This window comes from Hipposideros armiger, unplaced genomic scaffold (genome assembly GCF_001890085.2).
Source record: "Hipposideros armiger isolate ML-2016 unplaced genomic scaffold, ASM189008v1 scaffold_383, whole genome shotgun sequence".
Classification (NCBI taxonomy): domain Eukaryota; kingdom Metazoa; phylum Chordata; class Mammalia; order Chiroptera; family Hipposideridae; genus Hipposideros; species Hipposideros armiger.
This window is the reverse complement of record NW_017731733.1, coordinates 1,134,294-1,161,045: the sequence shown is the minus strand read 5'-3', so window position 1 is coordinate 1,161,045 and position 26,752 is coordinate 1,134,294. Positions and strand designations below refer to the sequence as shown.

At 38.0% G+C, this 26,752-nt stretch overlaps 1 protein-coding gene across 1 annotated transcript in view; it reads right to left on the bottom strand.

Annotated features, from left to right (window-relative positions):
• ST8SIA6 (ST8 alpha-N-acetyl-neuraminide alpha-2,8-sialyltransferase 6) overlaps positions 1 to 26,752 on the bottom strand; it is a 134,224-nt gene that overhangs the window by 34,323 nt on the left and 73,149 nt on the right. Inside the window, exon 4 of the mRNA XM_019662919.1 lies at positions 14,913 to 14,999. Within this exon, the coding sequence (XP_019518464.1) occupies positions 14,913 to 14,999 (87 nt within the window). The remainder of the gene's footprint in view (positions 1 to 14,912; positions 15,000 to 26,752) is intronic.

Below are 26,752 nucleotides of genomic sequence, written 5' to 3'. Positions count from 1 at the left end.
AACAGCAAAAGATGACATCATCATGCCATCTGTCCTACACTGCAATGGGGGAAGCAGAGAGTGAGGAGAGGGACATAAGATGCATAAGAAAAAGAACCTGCAAAGGGGACACTGTAGTCCAATGGGAACCTCCTTCTGTGACATCAGAGTGGACCTTTGAGACTGACATGCTGGTAGGGAGCACACAGTTTGGAGTCTGGGCTCCTTACTCACTGCTCATAGGCTGCTTAAACTACAGAACTTTAGGTGCTGCTGTGAGTGGAACAATCCACTTCATTGAATCTTTAATCTTGTGTTTATGTTTTGCTGGTTCAGGAATAAAGCAAAGTAAAAACAAGTTTAACTGAGTCCAATTCCACATTCATGCAAACCCAAGGACCAGGGCCAGCCCTGCTGGCAGGAGCACATGAAAGTTATCCAATCCTAACTTGGGGTGTCAGGGCTCAGCTCCCTCGAAGAAACAAAGCTTAAGCTGAAAACCAAAAGATGAGTAGAAGTTAGCCAGGCAAGGCAGGAGAAAGAGGTGGAGGAGTGGAGGCTTTGAAAAACAGTGAAGAAAGAGTGTGAAAACCAGGAGAAAGAGAGAGAGCATGGAGCATGCAAAATACACAGAGACTCTGTCTGGCTTAGGCGATAGAGTACTAGGTGGGCAATGCTGCAGAACTGTATCATGAGAAGGATTATAAGCTAGACAAGGTCAACAATTTGGCTTTCTTCTATGGGGAAGGGTGAATCATTGACGGTCTTAGTCAATGGTAGTGACACAATGAGATATGCAGTTTAGGATGTGCACCCTGGTTTCAGTGAGGAGGGGAGATGGGGAGGGTGTTTCTAAATAAAGGTGGTGTGATCAGTTAGAATGATACGGCAGTGACCCGGTTTAGAAAGTAGTGTCCAAAGATGGCCTCCATCCATTCCTGCTCTCCCTATACAAATATGTTGCTCCTCAAGTTAGGAAGTGAAATTTAAATTCCTCCCCTTGAATCTGGGCTGGCTTTTGTGACTACTTTGACCAAGAAAATGATGCAGAAGTGGCAATCTGGGACTCTTATGACCAAAGCGAGGTCATAAAAAGTCTTATGGCTTCTGCCCGGGTCTCCTGGAATATTCACTCTTTAGACACTGCCTCAGAGCATCCAGCCACCATATTGTGTGATGCTCAAGTCACATGCACAGGCTCCTTTGAAGGTGCTCAAAATGGCAGTCCTAGCTGAACTCCAACAAAAGTCAATGTCAATTGCCAGCTATGTGACTGAACCATCTTGGATGTCCAGCCCAAGCAAGCTTTTAGATGACTCCAGCTCCAGTCACCTCTGGACAACAACTGTATGAAAGCCCTGGGTTAAAAGTTCCCCTGCTAAGCGCAGTCAGCCCATGGAAACATGGAAGAATATGAAATCATTGCTTTAAGCTATCAAGTTTTGGGGCAGTTGATTATGCAGCAATAGATAACCACGCTGCCAGTTAAAAGATAACTAGATAATGTTTAAGAGATAATTAGCACAGTTGTATCAGTTCGGGCTTTCCAGAGATAAAGAACCAATAGTCTATCTATTTATCTCTGTCTATCTATATCTATCTATCTATCTATCTATCTATCTATCTATCTATCTATTTATCTAAAGAGATTTATTTTATGAAATTGGCCCACACAATTGTGGGGCTGGCAAGTTTAAAATCTGTAGGGCAGGCAGGCAGGCTGGCCATTCAGGCAGAAATTGATGCTATAGTCTTGAAGCAGAATTTCTACTTTTTTGGGAAACTTTAGTTTTTGCTCTTAAGAATGTCAGCTGATTGGATGGGGCTCCCCCACATTATCAAGGGTAATCTCTTTTACTTAAAGTCAACTGATTGTAGATGTTAACCACATCTATAACAGTACCTTCATGGCATTTGGAATTTGATTCAATAACTGGGTACTCTAGCCTAGTCAAGTGAACACGTAAAATTAACCATCACAAGAGGGTGACCGGTCAGCTCAGCTGGTTAGAGCATGGTGCTGATAACACCAACGTTGCTGGTTCAATCCCCACATGGGCCACTGTGAGCTGCGCTCTCCTTAAAAGGGTCACCTATGCCATTGTAGCATGAAAGCAATGTGTAACCAGTAACCTAGACCAGAGTAGTGGCTGGGGATAGAGAAAAGTCAATAGATTTGAAAGCGATTTAGAATGTGGAATTGCTAAGGTTTGGTGAGTGACTGGAAATGGCCACTGAAGGAGAAGATGTCAAGGGTAACATAGAGGTTTTGGATTCAGGCCACTGGGAGAGGGCGGCACCTTCCATGACACAGAGAGGGAAATGGCCTTTTCATGATGAAGCAGTGACCTGTTATTGTATTAATTCGTACTAAGACTCATAAAGGGAAAATGGGATCACATTGCAGCAGTAGACCTAGTAGAACTAATCTAGAAGTTAGATTGTGAAAAAGCACAATCTGTGAGAAGTCTTTGAAAACAGGAGAGCTATTCAACCGTCTGGCTGGCTTCAGATGCCATTCTGAAAAAGCACAAAGCGATGGCCGGCTGACCTCTCAAGGTCTCTCCTTGTGCTCTAGTCATATGATTGGGCCCTGACTGTTTTTAAATTGTTAAGTTGAAGTCAATTGTCAATTACATAAGTGTGGAAAACACACATTCTAAAAATATAAAATCAACTGTTAAGATGAATGCTAAGACTTCTGAATATATCTTGCAGACATTAAAAAAAGAAAATCCAGGTCACTGCCGTTATTGTTCAATGCGTGAAGAGAATATAAAGGAGTCATTTATACCAAACCTTTACTGACAGAGTTTATACTTCTCTTTGGTTAGACGTTTTGAAGGCAAAGAAAAAGGAAGAGTAAGACACTATTTTTTTTCACACATTGTCGAGCAACATATTTAAGATCCTGAATTAATACTCTGAACCCTACGTAAACAGTTTTATCATTATAATGTTGAGTCACTCTTACGTGTAATTGCACCAACATGCTACTCTGTGAAGCATTTCCTACGGAAAATGTTTCCAGTATATCCTGCATTTATACCACTTTCTTTTATAAAAGGTCTCATTATTTCATGATCTTGAACTTACCCAACCAAATCCTAATTATATTTTTCAGTGAAAAGCAATGCATGTGAATGCAAGGGCTCTTTCGGGGCTAAGGGTGGGTCTCTGTCCTGCACAGATGGAAAGACAGGTAGGAGGCCAGTTCTGCTCACGGTTACTTAATGAGCCTGGTTCACGTGCACAAGGGGGCCCTACGTGCTCCTAGAAAGCTACTGCAAGGCCAGCGCAGAGCTCAGGCACCTATCCAGGAGAGCTCTCACAGCTCACTGTGGCATTCATCTTCTTCTGTTTTTTTTGGCTTTAGCCCCAAACTCAGCTTCTGTTTCTGCCTGGCCTCTAGGAACTGTGCAATTATTTTCCTGCCTGTGGCCTCTGGCTTCCCTCCATGTCTTGATGTTTCATGTCTGCCCTCAGGCTTCACCCAACAGATAAGAATGACCCAGTCCTACCCTGAGCTGCCCACCCTTAGTCGCAACTGAGGGCTAAATAATCTGGAAAAAAGGCGGAATGTGCAACTCTGTTCTGTCTGTAATCAGGCTGATGAATTCTCAGGCAACCCCAAGTCATTCCTGGTTGGACCTCAGAGCACGTTGCCAAACCTGACTTGACCTGCCATCTTGAAAGGGAGGGACAAGCCACAGACTGCTCAGATTCAAGGTAAATTTTTCTGTTGCAAATAATACACAAGGAGATTGTAACCTAGAAAGTTGAAGCTTAATATTTTCTGTTCTCTGTGACCTATTTCCCATCAAGAAAAGATTAAAGAAAGTTCAAATAGAGCACACTGAATAGAAAGTGCTGGTCTTCATCAAACGCATGGGATAATCCACATGAAATGCACCACCAACGCCAAACTGGGGCTTAGAAATGTTTATACGTCTCCTCAGGCAGAGGACTGGAACTGAACTGATTACATCCTTACTGCTACCTGGGACTTGCTCTATTTATTACAGATGCCAAGAGTTTAAACTATTTTTTTAGTAAACTATCAAGTGTAAGTTAGGAAAACGATATTAAACTGAACATAATAATAGTGATAGTTTATTGAGACTTCGTATACAAGAGACTCTGCACTGATCAGTTTACACATTGAATATTCACAAAACTCACCGAGTGAGGCAGCATCTCCATTTTACTGATAAAGACACTGACTAGGAGAAGCGGCTTAGCCTCATGATGATGATGATGATGATGATACTACAAATAACCAACTGCCCAAATGCCTATTAAAGGTAAAAACAGTGCCTTTAAGATGTACTAGTGCCTGATCACTGCACTGTACACCTGAAGCTGAAGCTGCATAAAAATGAATGTCAACTATAATGTTATGTGTGTGTGTGTGTGTGTGTGTGTGTGTGTGTGTGTGTATCCCCATTCACAGAATGTGGAGTACAGCATAAGGAATAGAATCAATGGAATTGTAACAGCTATATACAATGTCAGAGGGGTAGTAGATTGGGGAAGGGGGTTATCATTTTGTGAGGCATGTCAATGTCTAACTATTACATTGTTTTATACACCTGAAACTAATAATAATAAAAAAAAGAAGATGTCTTAGTGGGAACTCAGCCACCCATGGGGGAGACCAAAGTCAAAACAAAATCAAAGACTCTGGAAAACAAACAAGAATGGTCAATAATAAGATGCCTGGAGCCAACCAAAAGCTGAGCCTGTGCTCCTGAGCCCAGAAACCTGACTCTGCTTTCCAACCTCTATTCCTAGGCTGAGCCCTGACCCATTTTTAGAACCATCTAGAAAGATTCTTGGCTCCTCCTGATGAAAATATTTTCCCATCCTTATTTTGCACTCTATAAAATACATGGAACACAGGTTATCCAGGTCCATAAATGCATCATACACACAAAATGGAAATTCATACTCATGATCCGTGTTATGAAGGGGTACCTCATTACAAGATGGCAGCCATGACTTGATCAGGTTGCTCAGGGAAGGTCTCCCTGAAGAAGGGATGACTTATTTGCGAACTGAAAGGTCAGGACACGTGAACTAGGAGATATAGGAGAGGTGGAAGGGGACAGAGTTGTCAAGGCTCGGGGGCAGAAGTGAGTATAACACATTTGATGAAGTGGAAGACCAACGCAGGTAGAGCAAAAAGAGCCAGAAGCGGGGTGGCGAGCAGTGAGGCCCGAGAAGTAGGTAATGGCCAGGCAACATGGCCTTGAGGGAGGTTAGTTCTGGTTTGAATGCAATTAAAAAAAAAAAATAGACTCCAAAATGGTTGCGGCAGGGGGTGCAGATGTGAAAGCAGTTGTGACCACAGCTGTAGTCCAATTTCCATTAAAAAAAAATCCACCCAGCTGTGCATATACAAGGGATGAGAATGATACCAGCATGGTGCTTGATGACCAAGGTGCAGGTCCAAAGGAGAGGTATTGATGAAGCAAATTCCAGCAACCAGAGTCAGTGCAATGCCACAGAGACTGTGCCAGCAGAGCTTCCCATGCTCGGGAGAGAGAGACTCCAAAAAACAAACAGGACTTGAGGGTAGATTGATACAAGAATGAAGAAGAAGGAGTTAAAGGGACAGATGAAGTGACATTGAAACCAAGTATGAGAATCTTTCAAGGAATGGTCGATAACTTCAAAATACTGGGAAAAGGTGAGAGGTCAAGCAAATGGGAATGAAAAATGTCTTTGGATTTAGCAACGTGGGGTCACTGCCGACCAAAGGTGCAATATTGTCGTTAAAGGTATAGATGAAAGACACACAACTCTTCCCAGGGTTTGGCAGTGTAGTGCAAGAGAAAAAGTATCATTGTTTAAGAAGTGAAATGAAAAATAAAATCAAGACAGCATGCTAAAATACTGAGATTTTAGAATCAGTTGGCTCCCAACGAATATATGTTTCAAACTACAGGAATAGTTTTTTATGACGAATACAATGATCTAAGAATTTCAGTGATTTACAGGGATTCCAAAGGCATGAACACATTGATTCAGCCCCAACAGATCAGAAGAACAAAGGGCTTCAAATAGACACTACCTCTTTTGAGCAACATGCCTGTGCCTAAATTAAAATAGAGCCATCCACGAGATTGAACTAGTCGCCCAGAACACTGAGAGAAATTCCAGCAAACCAGGAGGGACCTGTTAGTAGTATGTGTGAGTATCAGGCCAGCATCACAGTAAAAGGCAAGATAAAGCATTGACAGTTATCCCTGGTCCAGGTTACTTCATGACGCTAGTCACACAGAGGAGTTTTACCGGCAAATTCTTGACACCCTCACAAAATTAGGAAGGTGGAATGGCCTATACATTTAGAATTTGAAAATCAGAAACACCGGTGATTATCCTTAATGAATCCAGTTAGGTACAGAATGGAAGGTATAGCATTCAGAAAAGCCATTGATTATTGACATCTTAACACGGATTAGTACATCACATGTCAGCATAGGTCTGGCACAAAGAAACTGGAGTTCTGAGGAAGGATGAGGGGGGAAACATTTGGGAACATGGAAACTTGACATTGTGTGGTGTGCCTGGACCCTTGAGGCATTGATCTGAGAAGAAAGACAGAGGCGAAGGAGCTGGAATAATTTATGAGATGATCAAAAAAGTAACGTGGGGGGAAACTCAGGCACCTGACACAGAGTGGGTGGTCAATACATCCTGAAATATATGTGAAATACAAAATAAATGAACATTTACACACTTCATAATTTTGCTGAAGGCTCTTCCTAGCTATATCTCAACCCAAAGTTCTGCTTTATAACCTGGCAGCCATAGAAAATTCCAAGAGGGTATGTGATCCTATGTTCAATATAGAATCAGCACAAGTTTCTGGCTAAGGAAAAGAATGAATAAAGACCAAATTCAGTCAGCAACTTAGATGACTGAGATTTTCCCTTACTAGCTAATGTGTGCACTGATATTTTTACGTTTATAAAAGATCAGCTCATGTACTTGACTATAAGAATTTAACCAAGGTAAAATAAAATATAGAAGAATATGATTATCAAAGCAAAGGACAGGGAAGCAACTGAGATGTAAACTCAGAGTGAAAAAGCAATGTTGAAACACTGGAGAAAGGTCTATATGCTGAGATATTATACCAGTGTTTAAACAATGGAATATCCATAGCATTATAGCAAGCAAAGCAATAAGGAACAGAGGATTTGGAAGGTAGGGCAGTCTAGATCAGTGGTTCTCAATCTGTGGGTCGCGACCCCTTTGGGGGTCGAACGACCCTTTCAAAGTGGTCACCTAAGACCATCAGAAAACAAAAAGATATTTACATTATGATTCATAACAGTAGCAAAATTACAGTTATAGAGTAGCAATGAAAATAATTGTATGGTTGGGGGTCACCACAACATGAGGAACTGTTTTAAGGGGTCACGGCATTAGGAAGGTTGAGAACCGCTGGTCTAGAAGGAGGCTTATCTGACATGGGAGCATAAAGCAAAATAGTTACTATTGAGTATAACTTGGGAGGTAAGTTATGAAATAAAATTTAGAAGATCAATGAATCCCATGTAGTTTCGATGCATTTTTTTACAGCAAAGTTTATATTCTGAAGACTAAGAGAGGAACCAGTCCCTAAACGTAGAAGAGACAGTTTCTATTATTAAATATGGCGGGGGTCATGATATGGTGTGGTTTTTGTTGCTTCTCTAAATGCAAAGGCACGCAGTATGGCATGACAACTAAGATGCTATGACAGGGCATTAACAGTGAAAAACGGTCTGGATGCAGAGGAAACAAGGAAAAGAAGCTTTTTCAATCTGACAACTGACCCAAAGCACCTATCATAAAGTGCACACATCTTCTTAAATTAAAAAAAAAAATATGTATTGCTTTGAGCCATCATTGTAGTCACCCTGTATGAATCATAAACAGCAAACATTTAATGGGTATGAGGAGGAGGGCAACAGAGGATCAGAAAAATAAACGTGGCCTTGTAAAAACCACCCACTAACATAGATGATTTTTGCTTCTTTCCAAGAAATCTGTACTACAAAATAAAATGCCTAGGATATAACAGCGTTCAATAAGTGTTGACTCATTTTTTTTAAAGTGTAATCTCACAAAATGCTAACCCAAATTAAATCATAACTATTAATTTTGGAGATATAGTTCAGAAAATAGCTGAAAACATTGGTTAAAAAAGTTTGGTTGCTCAGTTTTATGATTTTCCAAAAAAGAGTAACTTACTCATCTATTTATCTTCAGAATTTACATCCTTTCACAAACCTAAATCATTAAATGGCACTGTTTTAATCATTTCAAAGTCATGTAATAAAAATTAACATATGTAATACATTATGTACGTATATTTTGTTTAACACTGAATTTCTTACAAGGAGTGTAAATAAAAACAAAAGCAACACATTGGCTGTTGTTTTAGAAATATCAGTGAATCTACCAAATATAGCATTGGGATCTTTTCTTATATATCCAACACACACAAAAAAACAAAGGAATACCTTTTTAGAAATTTTAATCTAATCAAACCTGAGGGGATAATTTGAGATTTAATAAAATTGCTGCCATGTGATAGTTATCTGTAGCAAAGTAATCAGGCACACCTGTCCTACAAGTAATTGGAAAGGTATCTCATGCATGAGTCTTAAAATAAACGTGTATTTACATAATAGCACTGTTTTCTGCCACTTAATTTTCAGTAAATATGTGATTGATAATATTCAGTCATTTTGGATTCAAACTCACATGTATGAAACATGGGGACATCTAAAGAAATCAAATGGTATTGGAAGGTCCAAAAACAAATGAAAAGCAATAGTATGAGTATTTCGGGGTGGGGGGGGAGTGAAAGTAAAATGAAAATTAAGCACTGTTGTTTGTGTACCTATTAGTTTTTCATAATTGATTACACATATAAATACATTTCTTTTAAGTTAGAAAACAACTCACAAAAGCTAATAAAGTAATTACCATGTAAGTTACCTAAGAAATCTAAGGCTAATCATTGAAGCTCCAAGATCTTCTGCTGGGATAAATCCTGCTTACCAGAAGTTTCTAGAGCATCACAAGCAGCTTTCAAGGTGAAGTACAGGAAGAGAGCAAAGAGGAGTCGGGGACATTTCATACTATGTTTAATTTAAATTTAAGCATATCAATGTTATTCTCAAATATCTAAGTTCAAGCAAATGATTATCCATCACTTTCTAAAAATGAGAGGGAAAGAATGTAAAGAGCAATAATCTAGTTAACTGAAGGGGGTCAAAATGTAAAAAATAAAATAAAATAAAAAGAACTATAAGGTCCGGCCGAGTGGCTCAGTTGGTTAAGAGCTCGCTCAAGAATTTGAGCTCTGAGCAATAGCGGTTCAATGCCCGGCCTGAGCTGAGCAGCCGCTGAGCTGCCAACAGATGGCAGGATGGCTCAGCTAAAAAAAAAACAAAAAACAAAAAAACTATAAATCAATTAAAAAAAAAAACTATAAATCAATAATATAAACACAGACAGCAATAAAATATGGATAAACTACTTGTACAGATACATCACAAAAAAGGAAATATGAATGGCCCATAAACACATGTAAAGATGCTAAATGTTATTAGTTATCCAGGATATGCAAACTGAAAATACCATGAATTAGAAGTCAGGCTAAAATTAAAAGATCTGACAACACCAAGTGTTGCTGAGGATGTGGGACAATAGGAATTCTAATATATTGTTCCTGGAAGTGTAAAATGGCGCAGCTCTTTTGGAACATAATTTGGCAGTTTCTTATAAAGTTAAATATACAACCACCCTGTAAAAAACTTCTTACACTAAAATCCAGGTAGATTTTTCATAAATGTGTATCAGCTTATGTTTGGGGGAAAAACTAATAGAATCAGTTAAGGATTTTAAAAGCAGAAGGCAGGTGGCTAGACATTCTCAACCTGATACAGCTATATGTAAATGAAAGTAGATGCCAATAGAAAAAACAGGAGGGGATAGGACATCTTTAACTCTTACTTAAATCCCTCATTAACTAAGTTCAACTGTGATCTCACAAAAAACGCCAATTTATAACAAACTTAAAATGTCGGGATGAGTCAGTGGAATTGTAATAGATATGTATGATTGCAGAAGGGGGTAATGGGGGGGTAGTGAGGGGGAGTGGTGCTGTGGATTGGGGGAGGAGGGGTTGTCACTTTGAGGGGTAAAAAGTATAACTATTGCACTGTGTTGTAAGTAAATAGAGCCTCGGGCTCAAAAGAGTTCTTAGAACTATTTTAGTCTATTCAGGGGTCCTAAACCCCTTGAGAATCTGATGATAGGTAGGGATCTTTTTCCAAGAAACACAATTTCACATATAATTTCAAGGGCTTCATGGGACCACTGACATGGACGTCAGCTGCTTCCAGGGGAAGGCTGTGAGACGTCAGGGACACAAACCCCAGCTACAAGTTCTCAGACTCCCAATTAAGCGTTGAATGAGTAAAAACTTAATAATCTATAAATACTGTTTATAGAGGACAAATACTGTTAAGTGGGGGCGGGGGAAGATTACTGAGAAGATAGGTTTTCCAAGGGCCATATTTCTTACAGAAAGTAACTTTAAAAGCAGCTGCCTTTCTTTTTCAGAAAAGTCCATCTTCTCTTAACATTTATATTTACCCTAGACCAAGGAAACATCTTCTGCCTCTGGTTGTCCCAAAGGCAGCTCAAACACAGCATGTCTAGAATAAACTCCTCTTCTCAAAAGCAATTTCTCTTTGAAATCTTTCCACTCGTCAGTGGCACCATTATTATCCCAATCAACCAGACCCAACATTTTTCATTTGTCTTCTACTCTTTTTCTTCTCCTTCAATCAGGAAACTAGGAATCAATAAGCAACCAAGCCCTGCCAATTTTTCTGTCATATATACAAGTACTCCAGCTATTAATTGGGTACCATCTCTGTCATGGGCACTGGAGATACAAAGATAAATAAAATACACCATGCCCCCAAGGAGCTCACGGTCAAGTGTTCCTTCCTTGCTATTTTTATAGCCACTGTTGTTGTTTTAGATCTTCATCACTCTAGTCACCTTTCTACAACCAGCCCCTGACTGCTCTGATGTCCTTCAGTCTATTCACTCCCTTTTAAGATTCCAATCTGCGCAACATTTTGCATAACATTATTTCTTTAAAATAGTAAATTCATCGTGTGATTCCCTTGATAGAAATCTCTCTGCTGGAGTCTGGGTATCTATAGAAAGCCTGTGGACTACATTCTGATAATCAGAACCTTGTGCATCATCAGGGGCATCCCTTTTGATCTCTAAGGATCCCCTTTATCCCAAGCACTCTAGTACACGGTCACTGCTCCAGCGAGGCTGCTCCTGAAACTTACTCATGTTTTTTTCCAGGTCTCGCCACCCTGGTATTGGTCTCTCCCTCCCTCTATATCCATCCTCAGAATTACAGCCCAAGTCCTGCCTCTCTCCATAACATGGTTCAAGAAATCATATCCCATGGTTATCATGTATTGCTATATTACAGTATTTGTATACAATACTCATTGTGGCACTAAATCATAAATATTTGTACTTTTATTTTTTGTCTCTGCAAACTGACTACAATTTCTTTGAGGTCAGCAAGAAAACCTTGCATTTTTCTTGTTTATTTTCATGCATCCCTTCATTTAATATATGTTTACTGAGGTTCCACTCTGTACCCCATCCTGTACCGGGCTGAAGAGGTTGCCTGTGCTTTGACATAGTAAACCCTCAACAAATATTTGTTGATAAATAAAATGTATCCCCTCTGATAGCAAGTGGCCTATTTGTTTAAGAAAATTAACTCTTAAAAAGTTTCTTATTTTTAAATCAGGTAACCACATAAGTCCCATAATTTTCAAATAGCCCCTAGGTATTGACTGCTGGAAGTTTCAGCCATCAGGCTGCAGTTGGATTTACAAACTATTCATTTGTTCATATTCTTCAGAATTTAATGTAACTTTTTAAAATTCCTGCTAAAAAAATATTACCACCTTTTTAAGCTCACGTTTCACTTTTCTTCAATTTGGTACAAAATGCTGTGCATTAAATAAAAAATCTATTTAGCTACTTGATATCTATAATAATAGGGGACATTTCTGTAACACCCACTTTATAAATAAGCCAGAAACTCCCTAGACTCAGCCAGCTATATTAGTAAATATTTTAGGAACATAGGTGGTTTATTATGATACAATTGCACAGACTTTTGTTGAGGGTTTATCTAATTTAGTTTATTAATATGCCCATAAAAAGCACATTACAATAAAATAAATATTCAAGTAAATAAATAGTGCCATGACTGTTCTCTTGGATGACAATAAGCAATAATTGTTATAGTCCCAGATGTTTACTTAAATTAGCCCCAAAGGGACAGACAGGCCATTGAGTTATCGTCATGAGGCACTTTTTATACCGCAACAGTACAAAAGGGAAAATGGCCATTCTGTGCACAGACCATCCATCTGTACAGCTTCTACCCATTACAATTTGCCACAGTGACTCACATGCAGCTTTCGATTTCAAGAGACTCCTTTTCATTTTTAAAGAAAATAGGAAAGATAAAAAAAAAGCCTTTCAAGAGAATTCTTTTTTAAATTGAGCCATTGTGTGTGAACACTTGCACAGATCATGTAAGGCTCTGAATGAGGTGACCTTCTCCCAGCGAGGATGGACTTGGGTTGCTATCAGGCATCTAGGCAAGGGCAGATCTAAATCCGATTGAGGATGGGAATGATTGAAGTGTGAGCTTCAGTCTCGGAGAGAAGTGGACTTTTCTAGGGGTGGCCGGCAGCTCTGCTCAGCCTCTCGGCCTCTCAGCCATGCCTTTTGCTTTAGCACTTGGCCAGTTCCCTGTGGGAGAAAGCAGCCCCAAATGGTGGGCTCGCTCCCTCGGGTTCCCTTTCTTCTGGATCTTAGTCCTGTACATCCCCCCTGCCTTGGCAGCTCGCCAATGCTCTCCAACAGGTGTTGAGTACACTTTGTTTTACTTGTATTATTCTCAGAGACTTGATCCGAATCAACTTCAAAGCTGTAAGCAGGAACTCCTTTATCCGTATTTTGATTATTGGTACCACTATTCACCTAAGTCTTTCCCGCTAATTAACTTGGATTGATCCTCAGTATCTCAATACCTCAACATTCCCTTCTTCCTTTCTTGCCCGTCCTGCACATGGAGACAGGGCTCTCAGAACGAGCCTCTTCTGTCATTCATTGACCCTGTGACCGGTTAGGTTACGGGTGCCTGTGCCACTTTCTATCGGGTCTCCCCGTCTCTAACCTCTTACATCTAGTCTCAAGGAGGACCGTGTCTTAATCCATTTGACCTGGTATGACAGAACACTATGATTGGCTGGCTTATAAACAACAGATGTTTATTGTCACAGTTTTGAAGTTTGGGAAATCGAACATAAAGGTGCTGGAAGATTCGGTGTCTAGTGAGAACCTACTTCCTGGCTCCCAGACAGTGTCTTCTTGCTGTGCCCTCACATGATGGAAAGCACAAGAGAGCAGTCCAGGGTCTCTTATAAAATCATTAATCCCATTCATGAGGGCCTCGCTCTCAGGACCTAATCACTTCCCAAAGGCCCCACCTCCAAATGCCATTTTACTGGGGATTAGGTTTTCAACTTATGACTTTTGAGGGGACACATTCAATCTGTAGCAGACTGTGTAACATAAAATATCCTGGAAATGAATAAAGAGGAATCTCCTTTCCCATCCCTCACCTTGAAGTGACAGGAAAGACGCCCCGTGGCATCCCACAGGAAGCCATGACAGCCATGTGTCTACCCAGTGGAGGGAAGATAGTCACTTTCAGCTTTCCCCCAATCAGGAAGTTACTCTTTCACCCAATGGGAACAGACCAGAATCCCTCTCTCACGGGCAGCAACTCAAAGGCAGTTGGTCCAATGCCTCCAGCATATGCTGACTGAAGGTGGGACAGTCAGAGCCACAGCATCACTCAAGGGAGAACAGCTGCCTTCCCGCAGTCGAGAAAGCAAAGCAGCAGATACTTCTTAGAGACTCTTAGGGGAAAGCAAAGTCTCTTTCATAAGGTTGTTGTTTTTTTTTTAAATATTTGATACTTAAAGCAAACTTTGAAAATATGTACCAGTAAAGATGAAAACATATTTCTGGACTGGGATAAAAGCTGGACTGATACACAACGAAGAATCATGTGAGCCAAGAAAAGCAGAGCAATGCAGACTTAGCTGCAGCACAAAGACAACTGGCCTAGATGCGCATAAGAGCAGGTATTGGGGGGAAGTGGTGCCAGATAAGTATCCATGCACACCCCTCCCAACCCCTGGGGAAAGCCTACTGTCCTAACATAATTTATTCTATCTGGTTGGGCTCCAACTTATCCAAGCACAGGATAGCTCTATAATGATCGCTTGATAACCTGGTCTTGTGAGGTTGTTAACTCCTCCCTGGGTTATTACCTGGAGCAATCACACTCCTCAACGTTGCCGGTATTAGAAAGGTAATGAGAAAAACTGTAAGAGAATATGCAGAAAAGGACACAGAGTTTGCTGATGGAGTTATGGGTGATTTTTCCCTTCTAGATTTTCCAAACATTCTTTAATGCCATTACATTTTATTTATAAAATAAACAAACCTCAAAGACAAATGGTACAAAGAAGCAACACCCTTTACAACATAATAAAAAGTATAACAACTTTCTTTCTGAACTTGGAATTTCTGTAATTAATTCCAGTAACATAATTGCAAATTTCTATATAAGAGACGGGGATGGAGTGCCATGTGCCTCTTGAGAGGGTCTTAGAATAAAATCATCCTGATTGCCACTTGGACTCCTTGTACCTTCATTTTAAAACATGTTGCTTATTGTCCCTACAAAAGGTTTTTTATATCATATTATTTATGAAGAAAATTTTTACCTAAAATTCTCATATTCTTCTACTTGTCGTTTCCATGGGCAGCTCTGTATATTTGTGATAATCTGAAGATAGTCATCCTCTGAATACCTAAAAGTCAAATGTTAATAACGTTAGAAAATAAAGATCTCACATATCACAAATATATAAGTGTTCTAAAGGGCACTTTTTAAAATTTACTCATTTTAGCCCTCTAAATCTTTTCTGAAATAAGGTGAAGGAGGGAGAAGTAAATACCATAACCATTTCAAAACTAATAGGAACATACAATTCACAGAGAATTATTACGTTGGTTTAGGAATGTGTGATTTGCACATATCACAAATCAAGTCTAGTATTACAGACAAACCATGACAGCACACAGCTCACATTCATATGTTATGGTCATTCACCTTAGCTTTAACTCATTGACAGACAAATATATTTTTTATAGATGTTTACCCTAAGTACATAGTTTATAATCTTTTTCAGAGTTTAAGTTAATAGATTTTCATTGGGATATATGAGTATAGATAGAATTTCCCAAAAATAATCATCTTAAATTTTAATTCTGAAGAGTACATTAAAAAACCCAGGTTGGGGTAAATTAAGAGAGATGTATATTGGCATAAAAATCTATAGGCACAGTGGTACAGTTTGTCAGGATCCTAGTTTCCATTAGATCTCCTTCGACCTGAAATTCCATCATTAAGTATTCATTCCTTTAATAACAGAAAAGCCTTTAGTCTTTATGGGTTAGCATTTAAAATACAAATATCCTTTTGAGCGGAAGAAACCCTTAAATTTTCTTTCAATTAGTATCTTAGTTATTCGTTGCCAGCTATTTGACAGCAAAGGTCTGTAACAAAGAGAAAACGTATATGTTGGTGAAGGGATGAGGAAGGGAGAAGGCAGTAAAGAATCTTGCCAGGAGAATCGCTCCCTTATCCCCATCCAGCAAAATGCGGATCCTCCAAAGGTAGTTCTGAAAAGAGATATTTATTAAAGGTGGGGAAGGTAAATCAACCACGTAACTCCTTTGCCCCTGAAATTTACCTACATTTTGGATTTCTCTCCATTCATGTTGCTGCCAAGATTAATCAAAAATATTTTCCCTTGGTTCCCATTGGCCCAGCTAAGGAAAGCTGAAAATCTTGAAAGACTTAACTAAATACTGAAGGAGAAGCAAAGCAAAGAGCTATCACAGGAAAGATTATACACAGTTTTACTTGCACATAAGCTTCCAACTTGAATAGATGTGGCTTGCTCCCATGGACCCTAAGACTGGTCCTAGTACACCAAGTGTCTTGAGAGATCCATACTCTAGCCCAAAGCTTTGTGCGGATGTGACACGTTCTACCTGGAGCAAAGACTGCTTGTCTCCACATGGAGAGAGATACCCAGAAAACCCTCTGCATGACAGTGTTAAGCTCAAAAAGAAGAAATACACATTCCACAGCCTACCCAAAGGCTCTCTCAATTTCTAGCTCTTCAAGAGAGGCATGGCACTGTGACTATACTCTCCTGTGCAGGGAAGTCTTATCTACCACCAAAACATGGTTTAAAGTCATTTGATCATACTGAAAACAGGACAACAAGCAGAGCACTATGTGTTTCAAGGTTCATTCGGCAAACTAACAAAAGAATTGTTTTCTCACAAAGCTCAACTAAAGAGAAAATGGAAAGGGAGAGGCCAGATGAAAATACCTTATTTAATTAAGTCAATGAGAATCACAATTGTATTTTAAGTCATCAAGATGAAACATACCATAAAAAGTACAGTAAATGGGAAATTACCATCGTATCATAAAGACTAAATGTGCCAGAGTTTATATTTTTTAAATGTCATTTATTAGGTGGAAAAGACATTAAATTTCTCATGATATAGAGCTAAAATAATAGGATTAATAAACTTTAGGACATAGCAACAGAAACTATTCAAAACGAAACATGATGGAAAAAAGACTGAATGAAAATTTTACAAGGAATCATTCAGCTGTGAGACAACCTCAAGTGGCCTAATATAAGTGAAATTATGGTCCTAGCGAGAAAGAAGACATGAAAATTTTTTCTGGAAAAAAATATGGTGGAAAATTTTCCAAATTTAATGACAACTATAAACCCACAGATCCAAGAAGCTCAAAACCCAAAGTACAAAAAATACATGAAGGAAACTATACCAAGGCACATAATAAAAAAAAATTTCTTTAAACCAGTGATAAAGAGAAAATCTTTAAAGCAGTTTTTCAAAAAGACACATTTTGTATATAGAAAGGTAAGAATTACAGCAGACTTCTTGTGAGAAACAATGTAAATCAGAAGGCAGTGAAACTATATCATTAAAATATAGAACAGGATTTGAGAGAACTCTCAATTAAGAATTCTATACTCCAAGTCTTAGCCATTGTGAATAACGCCGCAATGAGCATAGGGGTGCATATATTTTTTTGGATTAATGTCTTGGGATTTTTTGGATAAATACCTAAGAGTGGGATTGCTGGGTCGTAAGGTAGTTCCATTTTCAGATTTTTGAGGTGCCTCCATACTGATTTCCATAATGGCTGCACCAGCCTGCAGTCCCACCAGCAGTGCACCAGGGTTCCCTTTTCCCCACAGCCTCGCCAGCATTTGTTGTTTGTTGATTTATTGATGATAGCCATTCTGACCGGGTGAGAAACTTTGGTACATTTACACAATGGAGTATTATTCAGCTATAAAGAAGAAGGAAATAGTACCCTTTGCAACAATATGGATGGAACTAGAGAACATTATGCTAAGTGAAATAAGTCAGTCAGAGAAAGACAAATATCATATGATCTCACTTATACGTGGATTCTAAGGAACTGAATGGATGGGAGAAGTGGATGGAGATAGTCTCAGAGACACAGAGGAAGAACTGAGGGTTGTTAGTTGGGAGGGGGTGGGGATGAAGGAGAGGGGAAGGGATGAGACAATACAAATTGGTAATTGCAATATGGCCTCAGGGATAGAAAAAGATAGTCCGAGGAATACAATCAATAACGTTGTAAGCATTTCTTAGGGGGCCAGATGGACCAATGCCCTTTTGGGGAGTCCACTTCATAGTTGATGTAGAGGCCTGACCACCGCATTGTATTTCTGAAACTGATGTTGAATAATACTGTATGTCAACTATAATTATATATACATATAACCTCGGGACACGGAGTAGAGTGCGGGAACGGATTCAATGGAATTGTAATAGACAAGCATGATATCGGGGGTGGGAGGGCAGTGGATGGGGGGAGGGGGGTTGTTACTTTGTGAGGGTGAAAAGGGTAACTATTGCATTGTTCTGTACACCTGAAACTAACAATAAAAAAAAAAAAAGAATTCTCTACTCAGCAAACCTTACAAAAAAATGAAGGTAAAACAAGAACTTTTCCAGACATACAAAGCCTGAAGAATTCATATCAGCAACGTGTAGTACAAAGTATGCTAAAGGAAGTCCTTTGGGCAGAAGAAAAATGAAACCAGGCTGAAAAGTGGATTGACACAAAGAAATGATGAGCACTGAGAATAGTAAATACATAAATATATGCAAAATACTTTTCTTATTTTTGTAGATCTCTTTACTAGATAATTGATTGTTTAAAGTAAACATAACAATAATAATTGGGGAGTTTATAACATATATAAGAAATAAATGCATGGCAACTATAGAACAAAGGCCAGAAAAGGGAAAGAAGGATAGAAGTGGTATAAATCACTTGAAAGTGGACTGTGATAAGAAAAGGATGTATACTGTTCACCTATGTAACCAGTAAAAACAAACAAAACCAGAAAAAAGTTATAAAATGAAATCATGAAATTAATCCAAAAAAAAGCAGAAAAAGAGGGAATGGGAACAAAGAGCAAGCAAATAAAAAACAAATAGCAAGATGGTAGATTTAGACCCAACTACATGAATAGTGACATTAAATGTAAATAGTCTAAACATACCAATTAAAAGGCAGAGAATGTCAGACTGGATTTTTAAAAAACAGGAACCAATCATATATCATTTATAAGAAATCCATTTCACATAAATAATTAAAAGTAAAAAGATGGGAAAAGATGTACCATGGCAGAAGTAAAAGCTGGAGTGGCTATATTCATATCAGACAAAGTAGATTTCTGAGCAAAGAGTGATACCATGAAAAAATAGGGTAAGAGCAGAAGTTGATAAAATAGAAAGAAAAGATTAATAAAATTGAAAGCTGATTAATTGAAAAGTCAATAAAATTATAAACTTCTTGCCACACTGATCAGATACAAGAGGAAATATACAAATGATCAATATGTGACCAGTGAGATACGATGCAACACTATCAATCCTACAGACATTAAATGTAGAATAACAACTTTATGTCAAAGAGTGCAACAACTTAGATTCAATGAACATATTCCTTGAAAGACACAAACTACCAAAGATCACTTAAGAAGAAATCAATAACCTTAATAGTCCTACAACTATTAATAACATTGAATTTGTGATTGAAAGCCATCCTACAAAGTCAACACCAGACTTAGATGGATTCACTGGAGAATTTTATCAAACATTTAAGGAATACTAATACCAATTCTACACAAACTCTTCTATAAAATTAAAGCAGGGTGATACTTCCCAATTCATTTTATAAGAACAGTGTTACCCTCATACCCAAACTAGAAAAAGACATTAAAAGAAAGAAAAAAAATACAGCATCCTTCATAAACATAGATGCAAAAATCCTCAACAAAATATCAGCAAATCGAATTGAACAAAATATAAAAAGTATAATGCACTCTAAGTGGGGTGTATCTTAGAAATGGGACAATGATTTATTTGAAAATGAATTGATACAACTCATTGTAACAGAATAAAAAGGAAAACCAAACATGTAATCGCAATACAGGAAAGAAGAAAAAGCATTTACCGTATTTCCCCATGTATACGATGCACCCTTTTTAGAAAAATTTGGGGTCTAAAAACTGGGTGCGTCTTATACAGTGGTTGTAGGTTTTTTAACTTGCATTTCCCGCTTGTTGTCTTTGTGCTCATTGTTTCGCACTTGTTACTGGTATATTATGGTAGGTTACGTTTTGCCACGTTCTGCCCAGAAATGGCTCAGAAAAGATTTTTGTACAGTGCTGAATTCAAGTTAAAAGTGATCCAGTTTGCAAAAGTGAATGGAAGTCGTGCTGCTGAATGTTAAGTTTGGTCCTCCTCCAACTGAGAAAACAATCTGAGACTGGCTATGGGAAGAAGAAACCCTACTGAAAACGCCACGGCAGAAGAAGGCCATGAGAGGCAAGTCAGCAAAATGGCCAGATTTACAGAGGGAATTGAAGATATGGATTGAAGAGCAAAGGGCAATTGGAATTCCTGTGTCCACAAAGATGGTTGAGCATGAGGCAAGAGAATTGATGAAAAATAAGTTACTGATTTCAAAGGAGGACACAATGGGTGCTTCATGTTTATGAAATGGAATGGACTAAGCATGCGTACATGCACCAGACTTGCCCAAAAGATGCCTGAAAGCTATGAGCAGAAGGTCCTTGAATTTCATTGTTTTCTCATTCAATGTCGGAAGACACCTCAGTTTGAGTTGGGACAAGTTGCAAATATGGACGAAGTCCCCCTTCAATTTGATGTCCCAAGTAACAGAATTGTTGATAGAAGGGGGTGAAAACTGTGTAACTGTGAAGACAAGTGGACATGAAAAGAGCCGTTATACAGTTGTTCTAGTTTGTTGTGCCAATGGAACCAAGCTGCCTCCTGTGCTGATTTTCAAACGCAAAACAATGCTAAAAGAAGACATTCCTCGAGGAGTGATTGTCCATGTTCATGACAAGGGTTGGATGGATCACGATGGGATGAAGATCTGGTTTGAGAAAGTTTGGAGCAGGAGACCAGGTGGGTTCTTACACAAACCTGCCCTATTGGTACTTGATCAGTTCAGGGCACACATAACAAAAAACACAAAGAAGGTTGCTGCGGAGCAAAAAACAAAACTTGCCATCACACCTGGAGGCTTGACATTCCAGCTCCAACCACCTGATGGCAGCCTTAACAAACCCTTCAAAGCTGCCATGAGAGACGAAAGAAACCAATGGATGAAGTCTTCTGGGGACAATTTGACACCAGCAGGAAGAGTGAAGAAACCAACTATAGGAGAAGTTTGTACCTGGGTGAAAAGATCCTGGGATAATATCAAGATTGAGATCGTTGTCAAGTCATTTAAGAAGTGTGGCATTTCAAATGCCATAGATGGAACTGAGGACGAGGCAATATATGAAGACAGTGATTCGTCATCAGACACAGATGAGGACAAGCTAATGGTTGGGAGTTTTGACAGTGATGAGGAGTTGAATGAATTTTATGATGAATAAAACTTAAGTTCAATAACTTTACGTAATATATTTTTTTCAAATTTCAGGCCCCAAAATTAAGGTGCGTCTTATATATGGGGAAATACGGTAACCTAGTTCAGTATTCAACTATGACAAAAACTCTCAGCAAACTCAGTATAGAAGGGAATTTACACAACTTGATAAAGGACATCTCCAAAAACAAACAAACAAACAACAACAGCAAAAAACTTCAGCCAGGATCGTACTTAATGGTGAAGGACTAAATGCTTTTCCCCCTCAGATCAGAATCAAGGGAAGGATGTCCATTCTCACCATCTGTATTCACACATTGTACAAGAGGTCAAACCAGTGCAATAAGGCAAGAAAAAGAAATGATACCATCTGGATGAAAAATGAAGAAGCAAACTGTCATTCAGCGATGGCACAATCATCTGAGGAATCTATAAAAAAGCTCCTAGAACTAATAATTTAGCAAATGTTCACGATACAAGTACTGAATCAATTATATTTCAATACAATAGCAAGAAACTTGAATTAAAATTTTTAACAATTCTATAAATAACATCAAAAGTATGAAATACTTAGAAAGAAACTTGACAAACATGTGCACTTAAAAGCACAAAATATTGCTAAGAAAAATTAAAGAAAACCTAAATACATGGAGCAATATCCTATGTCCATAGGTTAGAAGACTCAGGATTTATGAAGATATCAATGTTCCTCAAGTTGACCTACATATTTGGTGCAATTTTAATTAAAATTTCAGCAGCCTTTTTTTTTTTGTAGAAATTGAGAAGCTGATTATAAAATTCATGTGGAAATTTAAAGACCTGGAATGGACACCAGAATTTGAAAATTAACAATTTAGAAGAGTAGCACTACCTGATTTCAGGATTTACTACAGTGCTACAATTATCAGAGCAGTGTCTTATTCATGTCAAAACAGATAAATTAATGGAAGATTAAAAATCCAGAAATAAAGCTTTACAACAAGGTAATTCAATGGAAAAATAATAATCTTTTCAACAAATGTTGCTGGAACAATTGGATATTATCTATTTTTAAAATCCTCAATTCTTACCTCACTCCATCTACAAATATTAACCCAAAATGAATTATTAATCTAAACATAAGAACTAAAATTGGAAAACTTCTAGAAAAGAAACACAGGAAAAAAATCTTAATGACCTTGGGCTTTGAACCTATTACACACAAAAGTACAAATTATAAAAGAAGACACTTATAACACTACATTTTACCAAAAAAGAAAGGTTACTTTTCAAAAAACACTGTAAAGAAATTGAAAATGTAAGTCACAGACTGGAAAGAAATATTTGCACAACAGATATTTGATGAAGAATTGGAATCCAAGAAAAATTAAAGAAGTCTTAGCATTTAATGATAAGATGAACAACCCAATTAAAAATCGGGCAAAAGATTTAAAGAGACACTTCACCAAAGATGATAGGTAGCAAATCAACACCTAAAAAGATGCTCAACCACATTGGTTACTAGGAAAGTGCAAATTAAAATCACAATGAGATACCACTGCATAGCCACCAGAATGACTAAAATTGAAAAGACAGACCATAGTGAGTTTGGCAAGGAGTGGAATAACTGGAACTCTCATACAATACTGGTGGGAATGTCAAATACAGAACTTTGAAAAGCCGTTTTGTAATTTCTTCTAAAGGTAAACATACATTTACCACACAAGCTAGCTATTCCACTCGTAGGTATTAATACATAATATTTAGTCAAAAGAAATGAAAACCTACATCCACACAAAGGCTTCTGAAGTTGATAGCAGCTTTACTTTTAACAGCCCAAACTGGAAAATCATCTAAATGTCCATTAAGAGGTGAATGGATAAACAGATTGTGGCATACACATACTATGGAATTTTGTTACTTTTATGCAGTGATAAAAAAAAGGGAATGAACTATTGATCCTTACAAAACCATAGGTCAATCTCAAAATAATTATGCTAAATTAAAAAAAAGCCAGTCAAAAATAAGAGTACCCAATGTAGATTCCGTTCCAGAAAATGAAAACTAGTCTACAGGGGCAGAAACCACAGGAGAGGTGCCTGAAAATAAAGGCGGACATGCAGGTAGGCAGTGGTAGGGAAGAACAGATGAAACAAAGCATGAGATACCTTTGGTGAGAGGTGGGTATGTTCAAATTTGATTGAGGCGATGGTGTATACATATGTCAAGACTTCACATTGCACACTTAAGTTGCACTTTATGGTGCATCATTTACACCTCAAAAAACTTTCAAAATGTTCACTATTGAGCTAAAAAATTATATTTTCCATGGTAACATAGTTAAGATAATAAGCAACATACATCATCAGCCATTGTTAAGATACTAGGATCAAATACTTAAAACTCAAAATTCTAGATACTATAAACCTACAGTATATTTAAATGAGTATGTTTTAAAATTTATTGTTCAATTACAATTGACATACAATGTTATATTAGTGTCAGGTGTACAACATAGTGATTAGATATTATGTACTTTACAAAGTGATCACTCCAATAAATCTAGTACCCATCTGACACCATACGTAGTTATTCCAATGTTATTGACTATATTCCCCATGCTGTAGTTTACATCCCAGTGACCATTTTAATAACTGGCAAATTGTACTTCTTAATCCCTTTCACCTTTTTCATGAATGTGCTTTTTAAAGAGTTCCCTGGGGAGGTGATAAGTTGCTACTTCCTCTGTGCTCTCAGTCCTTCAACAATACTCTTGTAACAGCCTTTCTCACACTAAATTTCATTCTGTGTTTACATGTTGATGTCCCCTTCTAGACTGTTTGTCTCCCTCTAGGACCCTTAAGGACTAAGCATTTGTAGCCTAACGTAATCCCCAGCTGATGGTTCTTGTTAACCCAGGCAATACACATTTAAACATAAATATGGAATGTAATGAATTCAAAGCAACATTTCCTTATTCCATGGCTTACGGCTTCTACTTAATAACTTTCCCCAATGTTGACTTCCACTCACTCTTCCTGTTCACAACTATATGAGAGCCTCGCCTCCTTCAGTGTATCCACTGAAAACTCTCAGATTACAGCTCAGTAGCTAGTCAATCCCTTCATCCGTTAACCCAACTCATCCGTCCTACTTTCCCAATTTCTTAGCATGCAATAAAAGGGGTGTGTACGTAATTTTACCCTCTTAACTGTTACCCCCTTTTTTTAAAAAAAATGAGTAACCCATATATTGACTGCCCCATTTCCTTCTTTGAGTTCCCTCAGCAGTGATCAATGTAGAATTTGCTGAAGATTTCACACAGGAAACGGAAGAAAGGGGTTATGTGGCTAGGTCAGAGAGATACAACCTCTATAACTTTTAAAAACAAAAAATACAAGAATTCCCTCTCTCATTTTGGCCAGCTCTTGGACTTGAGAATAATCTCTTCTCTCAACCCTCTTTGTTGGCACAGGATGGTGTGGGGATTCCCTCTTCCCTTCCTCCACACTACCTGTCTCATTATTGTGCTCCAGCTAGCTCATAGAAGCTTGTGAGACCATCCTGTTAAATTTTCAAGAATGTTGTGAGCAGTTTGTTAAACCATTGGTAGCTTGAAATTGGCCACGGTAGGATTATTTACACTATAGGAATTGGTACATGTGACAAATCAGGGCTCCCTCCTCCCTAAGATAGATGTTAACATGAACAAGTGTGCCACACTGGTCCTAACATTCTCCACCCAAAATGGGCAACCTGTTGACCCGGCTCAAAAGTTTTCACTCTCCTCCCAGTTTGAGTCTCATGGAGGCCTGCAGAGCAGGCCAGGTGAGACTATGCTACCACACCTGACTCACCAAGCAACACTGCCCCAGAGTGGCCCTAAGCCTCAGTCTATCAAAAATACCATGTTAGATCCAAAGAGCAACTATTATCTTGGGAAATTAAAGGTGACTATATTCCACCAAGATTTTGAGCAAATGCTTCTAAATATATTATACTTTTACTTTGGCTTCCCTGAAAAGCAGAGTTTGTGTCCTTTTGAAACCATTCTTGCCTTTATATCAAGCTTAGTCTAAAACATTCAAATTACCACCCATTCCCAATGAAAGGTGCATTGAAAAATATGGGTAGTCTTTAAAACATTCTGTTTAAGTGATATGTATCTTCCAACAAATAGTAGCTGGCTCCATTTCACTTAATAATGAAAGGTGTCAATCATAACATATCTAATTTTACTACTAGGTTCACGACACAAAGGGGCTTTTGACTTTACAGTCAGTGATATTTAAAGCCAAGTCAACACATAGCAGAGCTATCTAATGTTACAAAATAAGAAATACTTTTGGTCATTTTCCAATCAGAAGACAGTATTCAAGCTACTTACTTCCTGAGGTTACTGTGTTCAAAGAATCTTTTAATGTCCAGTCTAGAAATGAAGCATTTTCCTCTGATACAATAAAGGGGAAGACTAAAGAAGAATAGCAAAAGAAGGTTTTGTTCTACATACTTGACCTTTCTACTGAAAACTGTATCAGCAACCAGTTTTTTTAGAAAATTAAGACTGCCACAGTATCATCAAGATTTGTATGGTGGGAATGTGGCTCGAGTTGAAACCCATCTGAGAGGGAATATCACATGTACACACAAGTGTGGGCTAAGTAATGGGATAAATGTGTCTCTACAAAAGTTTCCTATTATGTAAAATACTCTAAATCACACCATACTTTCTGCAAATTTATATTTATAGTTGTTTTCATATACGAAGTAGAGCCTCCACCCCACAATCTTGAGAGGCAGCTATCCCTATGATGTTACCTCCATGTTTATGGATGACAAAACTAAAAGTTCTGAGAAGATGAATAGCTTCTCAATATTGTAAGTGGACGGGCTAAGAATTAAACTCATGTCTTTTGATTCACAGTCTGGCCCTCTTGCCAATATATCATTCTGCATCTCATCTATTTTCATAATGAAACCCAAAATTAATCCCATCAGAAACATTTTCTGGTCCCAAGACATACAATAAATCATACTTAAAAATGCATCAAGTTATTTCCAAAAGAATAAATAATGTCTATTTAAATCATTATTAATACTCAAAATGAGATACAAATAAATAACATACTAAATGATACTAAGTAAATATTACATTAAAATTTAAGATAGTTTTCAAGAAACTTCAATTTGGAGAGAGAGAGACCCACATGCTGTGACTAGTTTTAGCTCAAGATATAAATAGGGCTTTTTAAAAGATATAATATATGGTTAATTAATTTAATCATTAAATATTTATTGGGTACTTATTAGAGGCCTAGAAATTATCTTGAGGGTATTCATTTATTAGTCCCATTTAAGCAGCTGAGATACTGATTTAGTTTCCTATAACATCCTTTCATAGTGAAAGGTAACCTTTTTGTCTACTGAAATGAATGGGGAGACCCCAATTATATTTAGTCCGAAATTTCTAAGTAGTGTTCTGTGTAGATCAAACAGTCTTTTGTAGCTAGCTTCTACAAA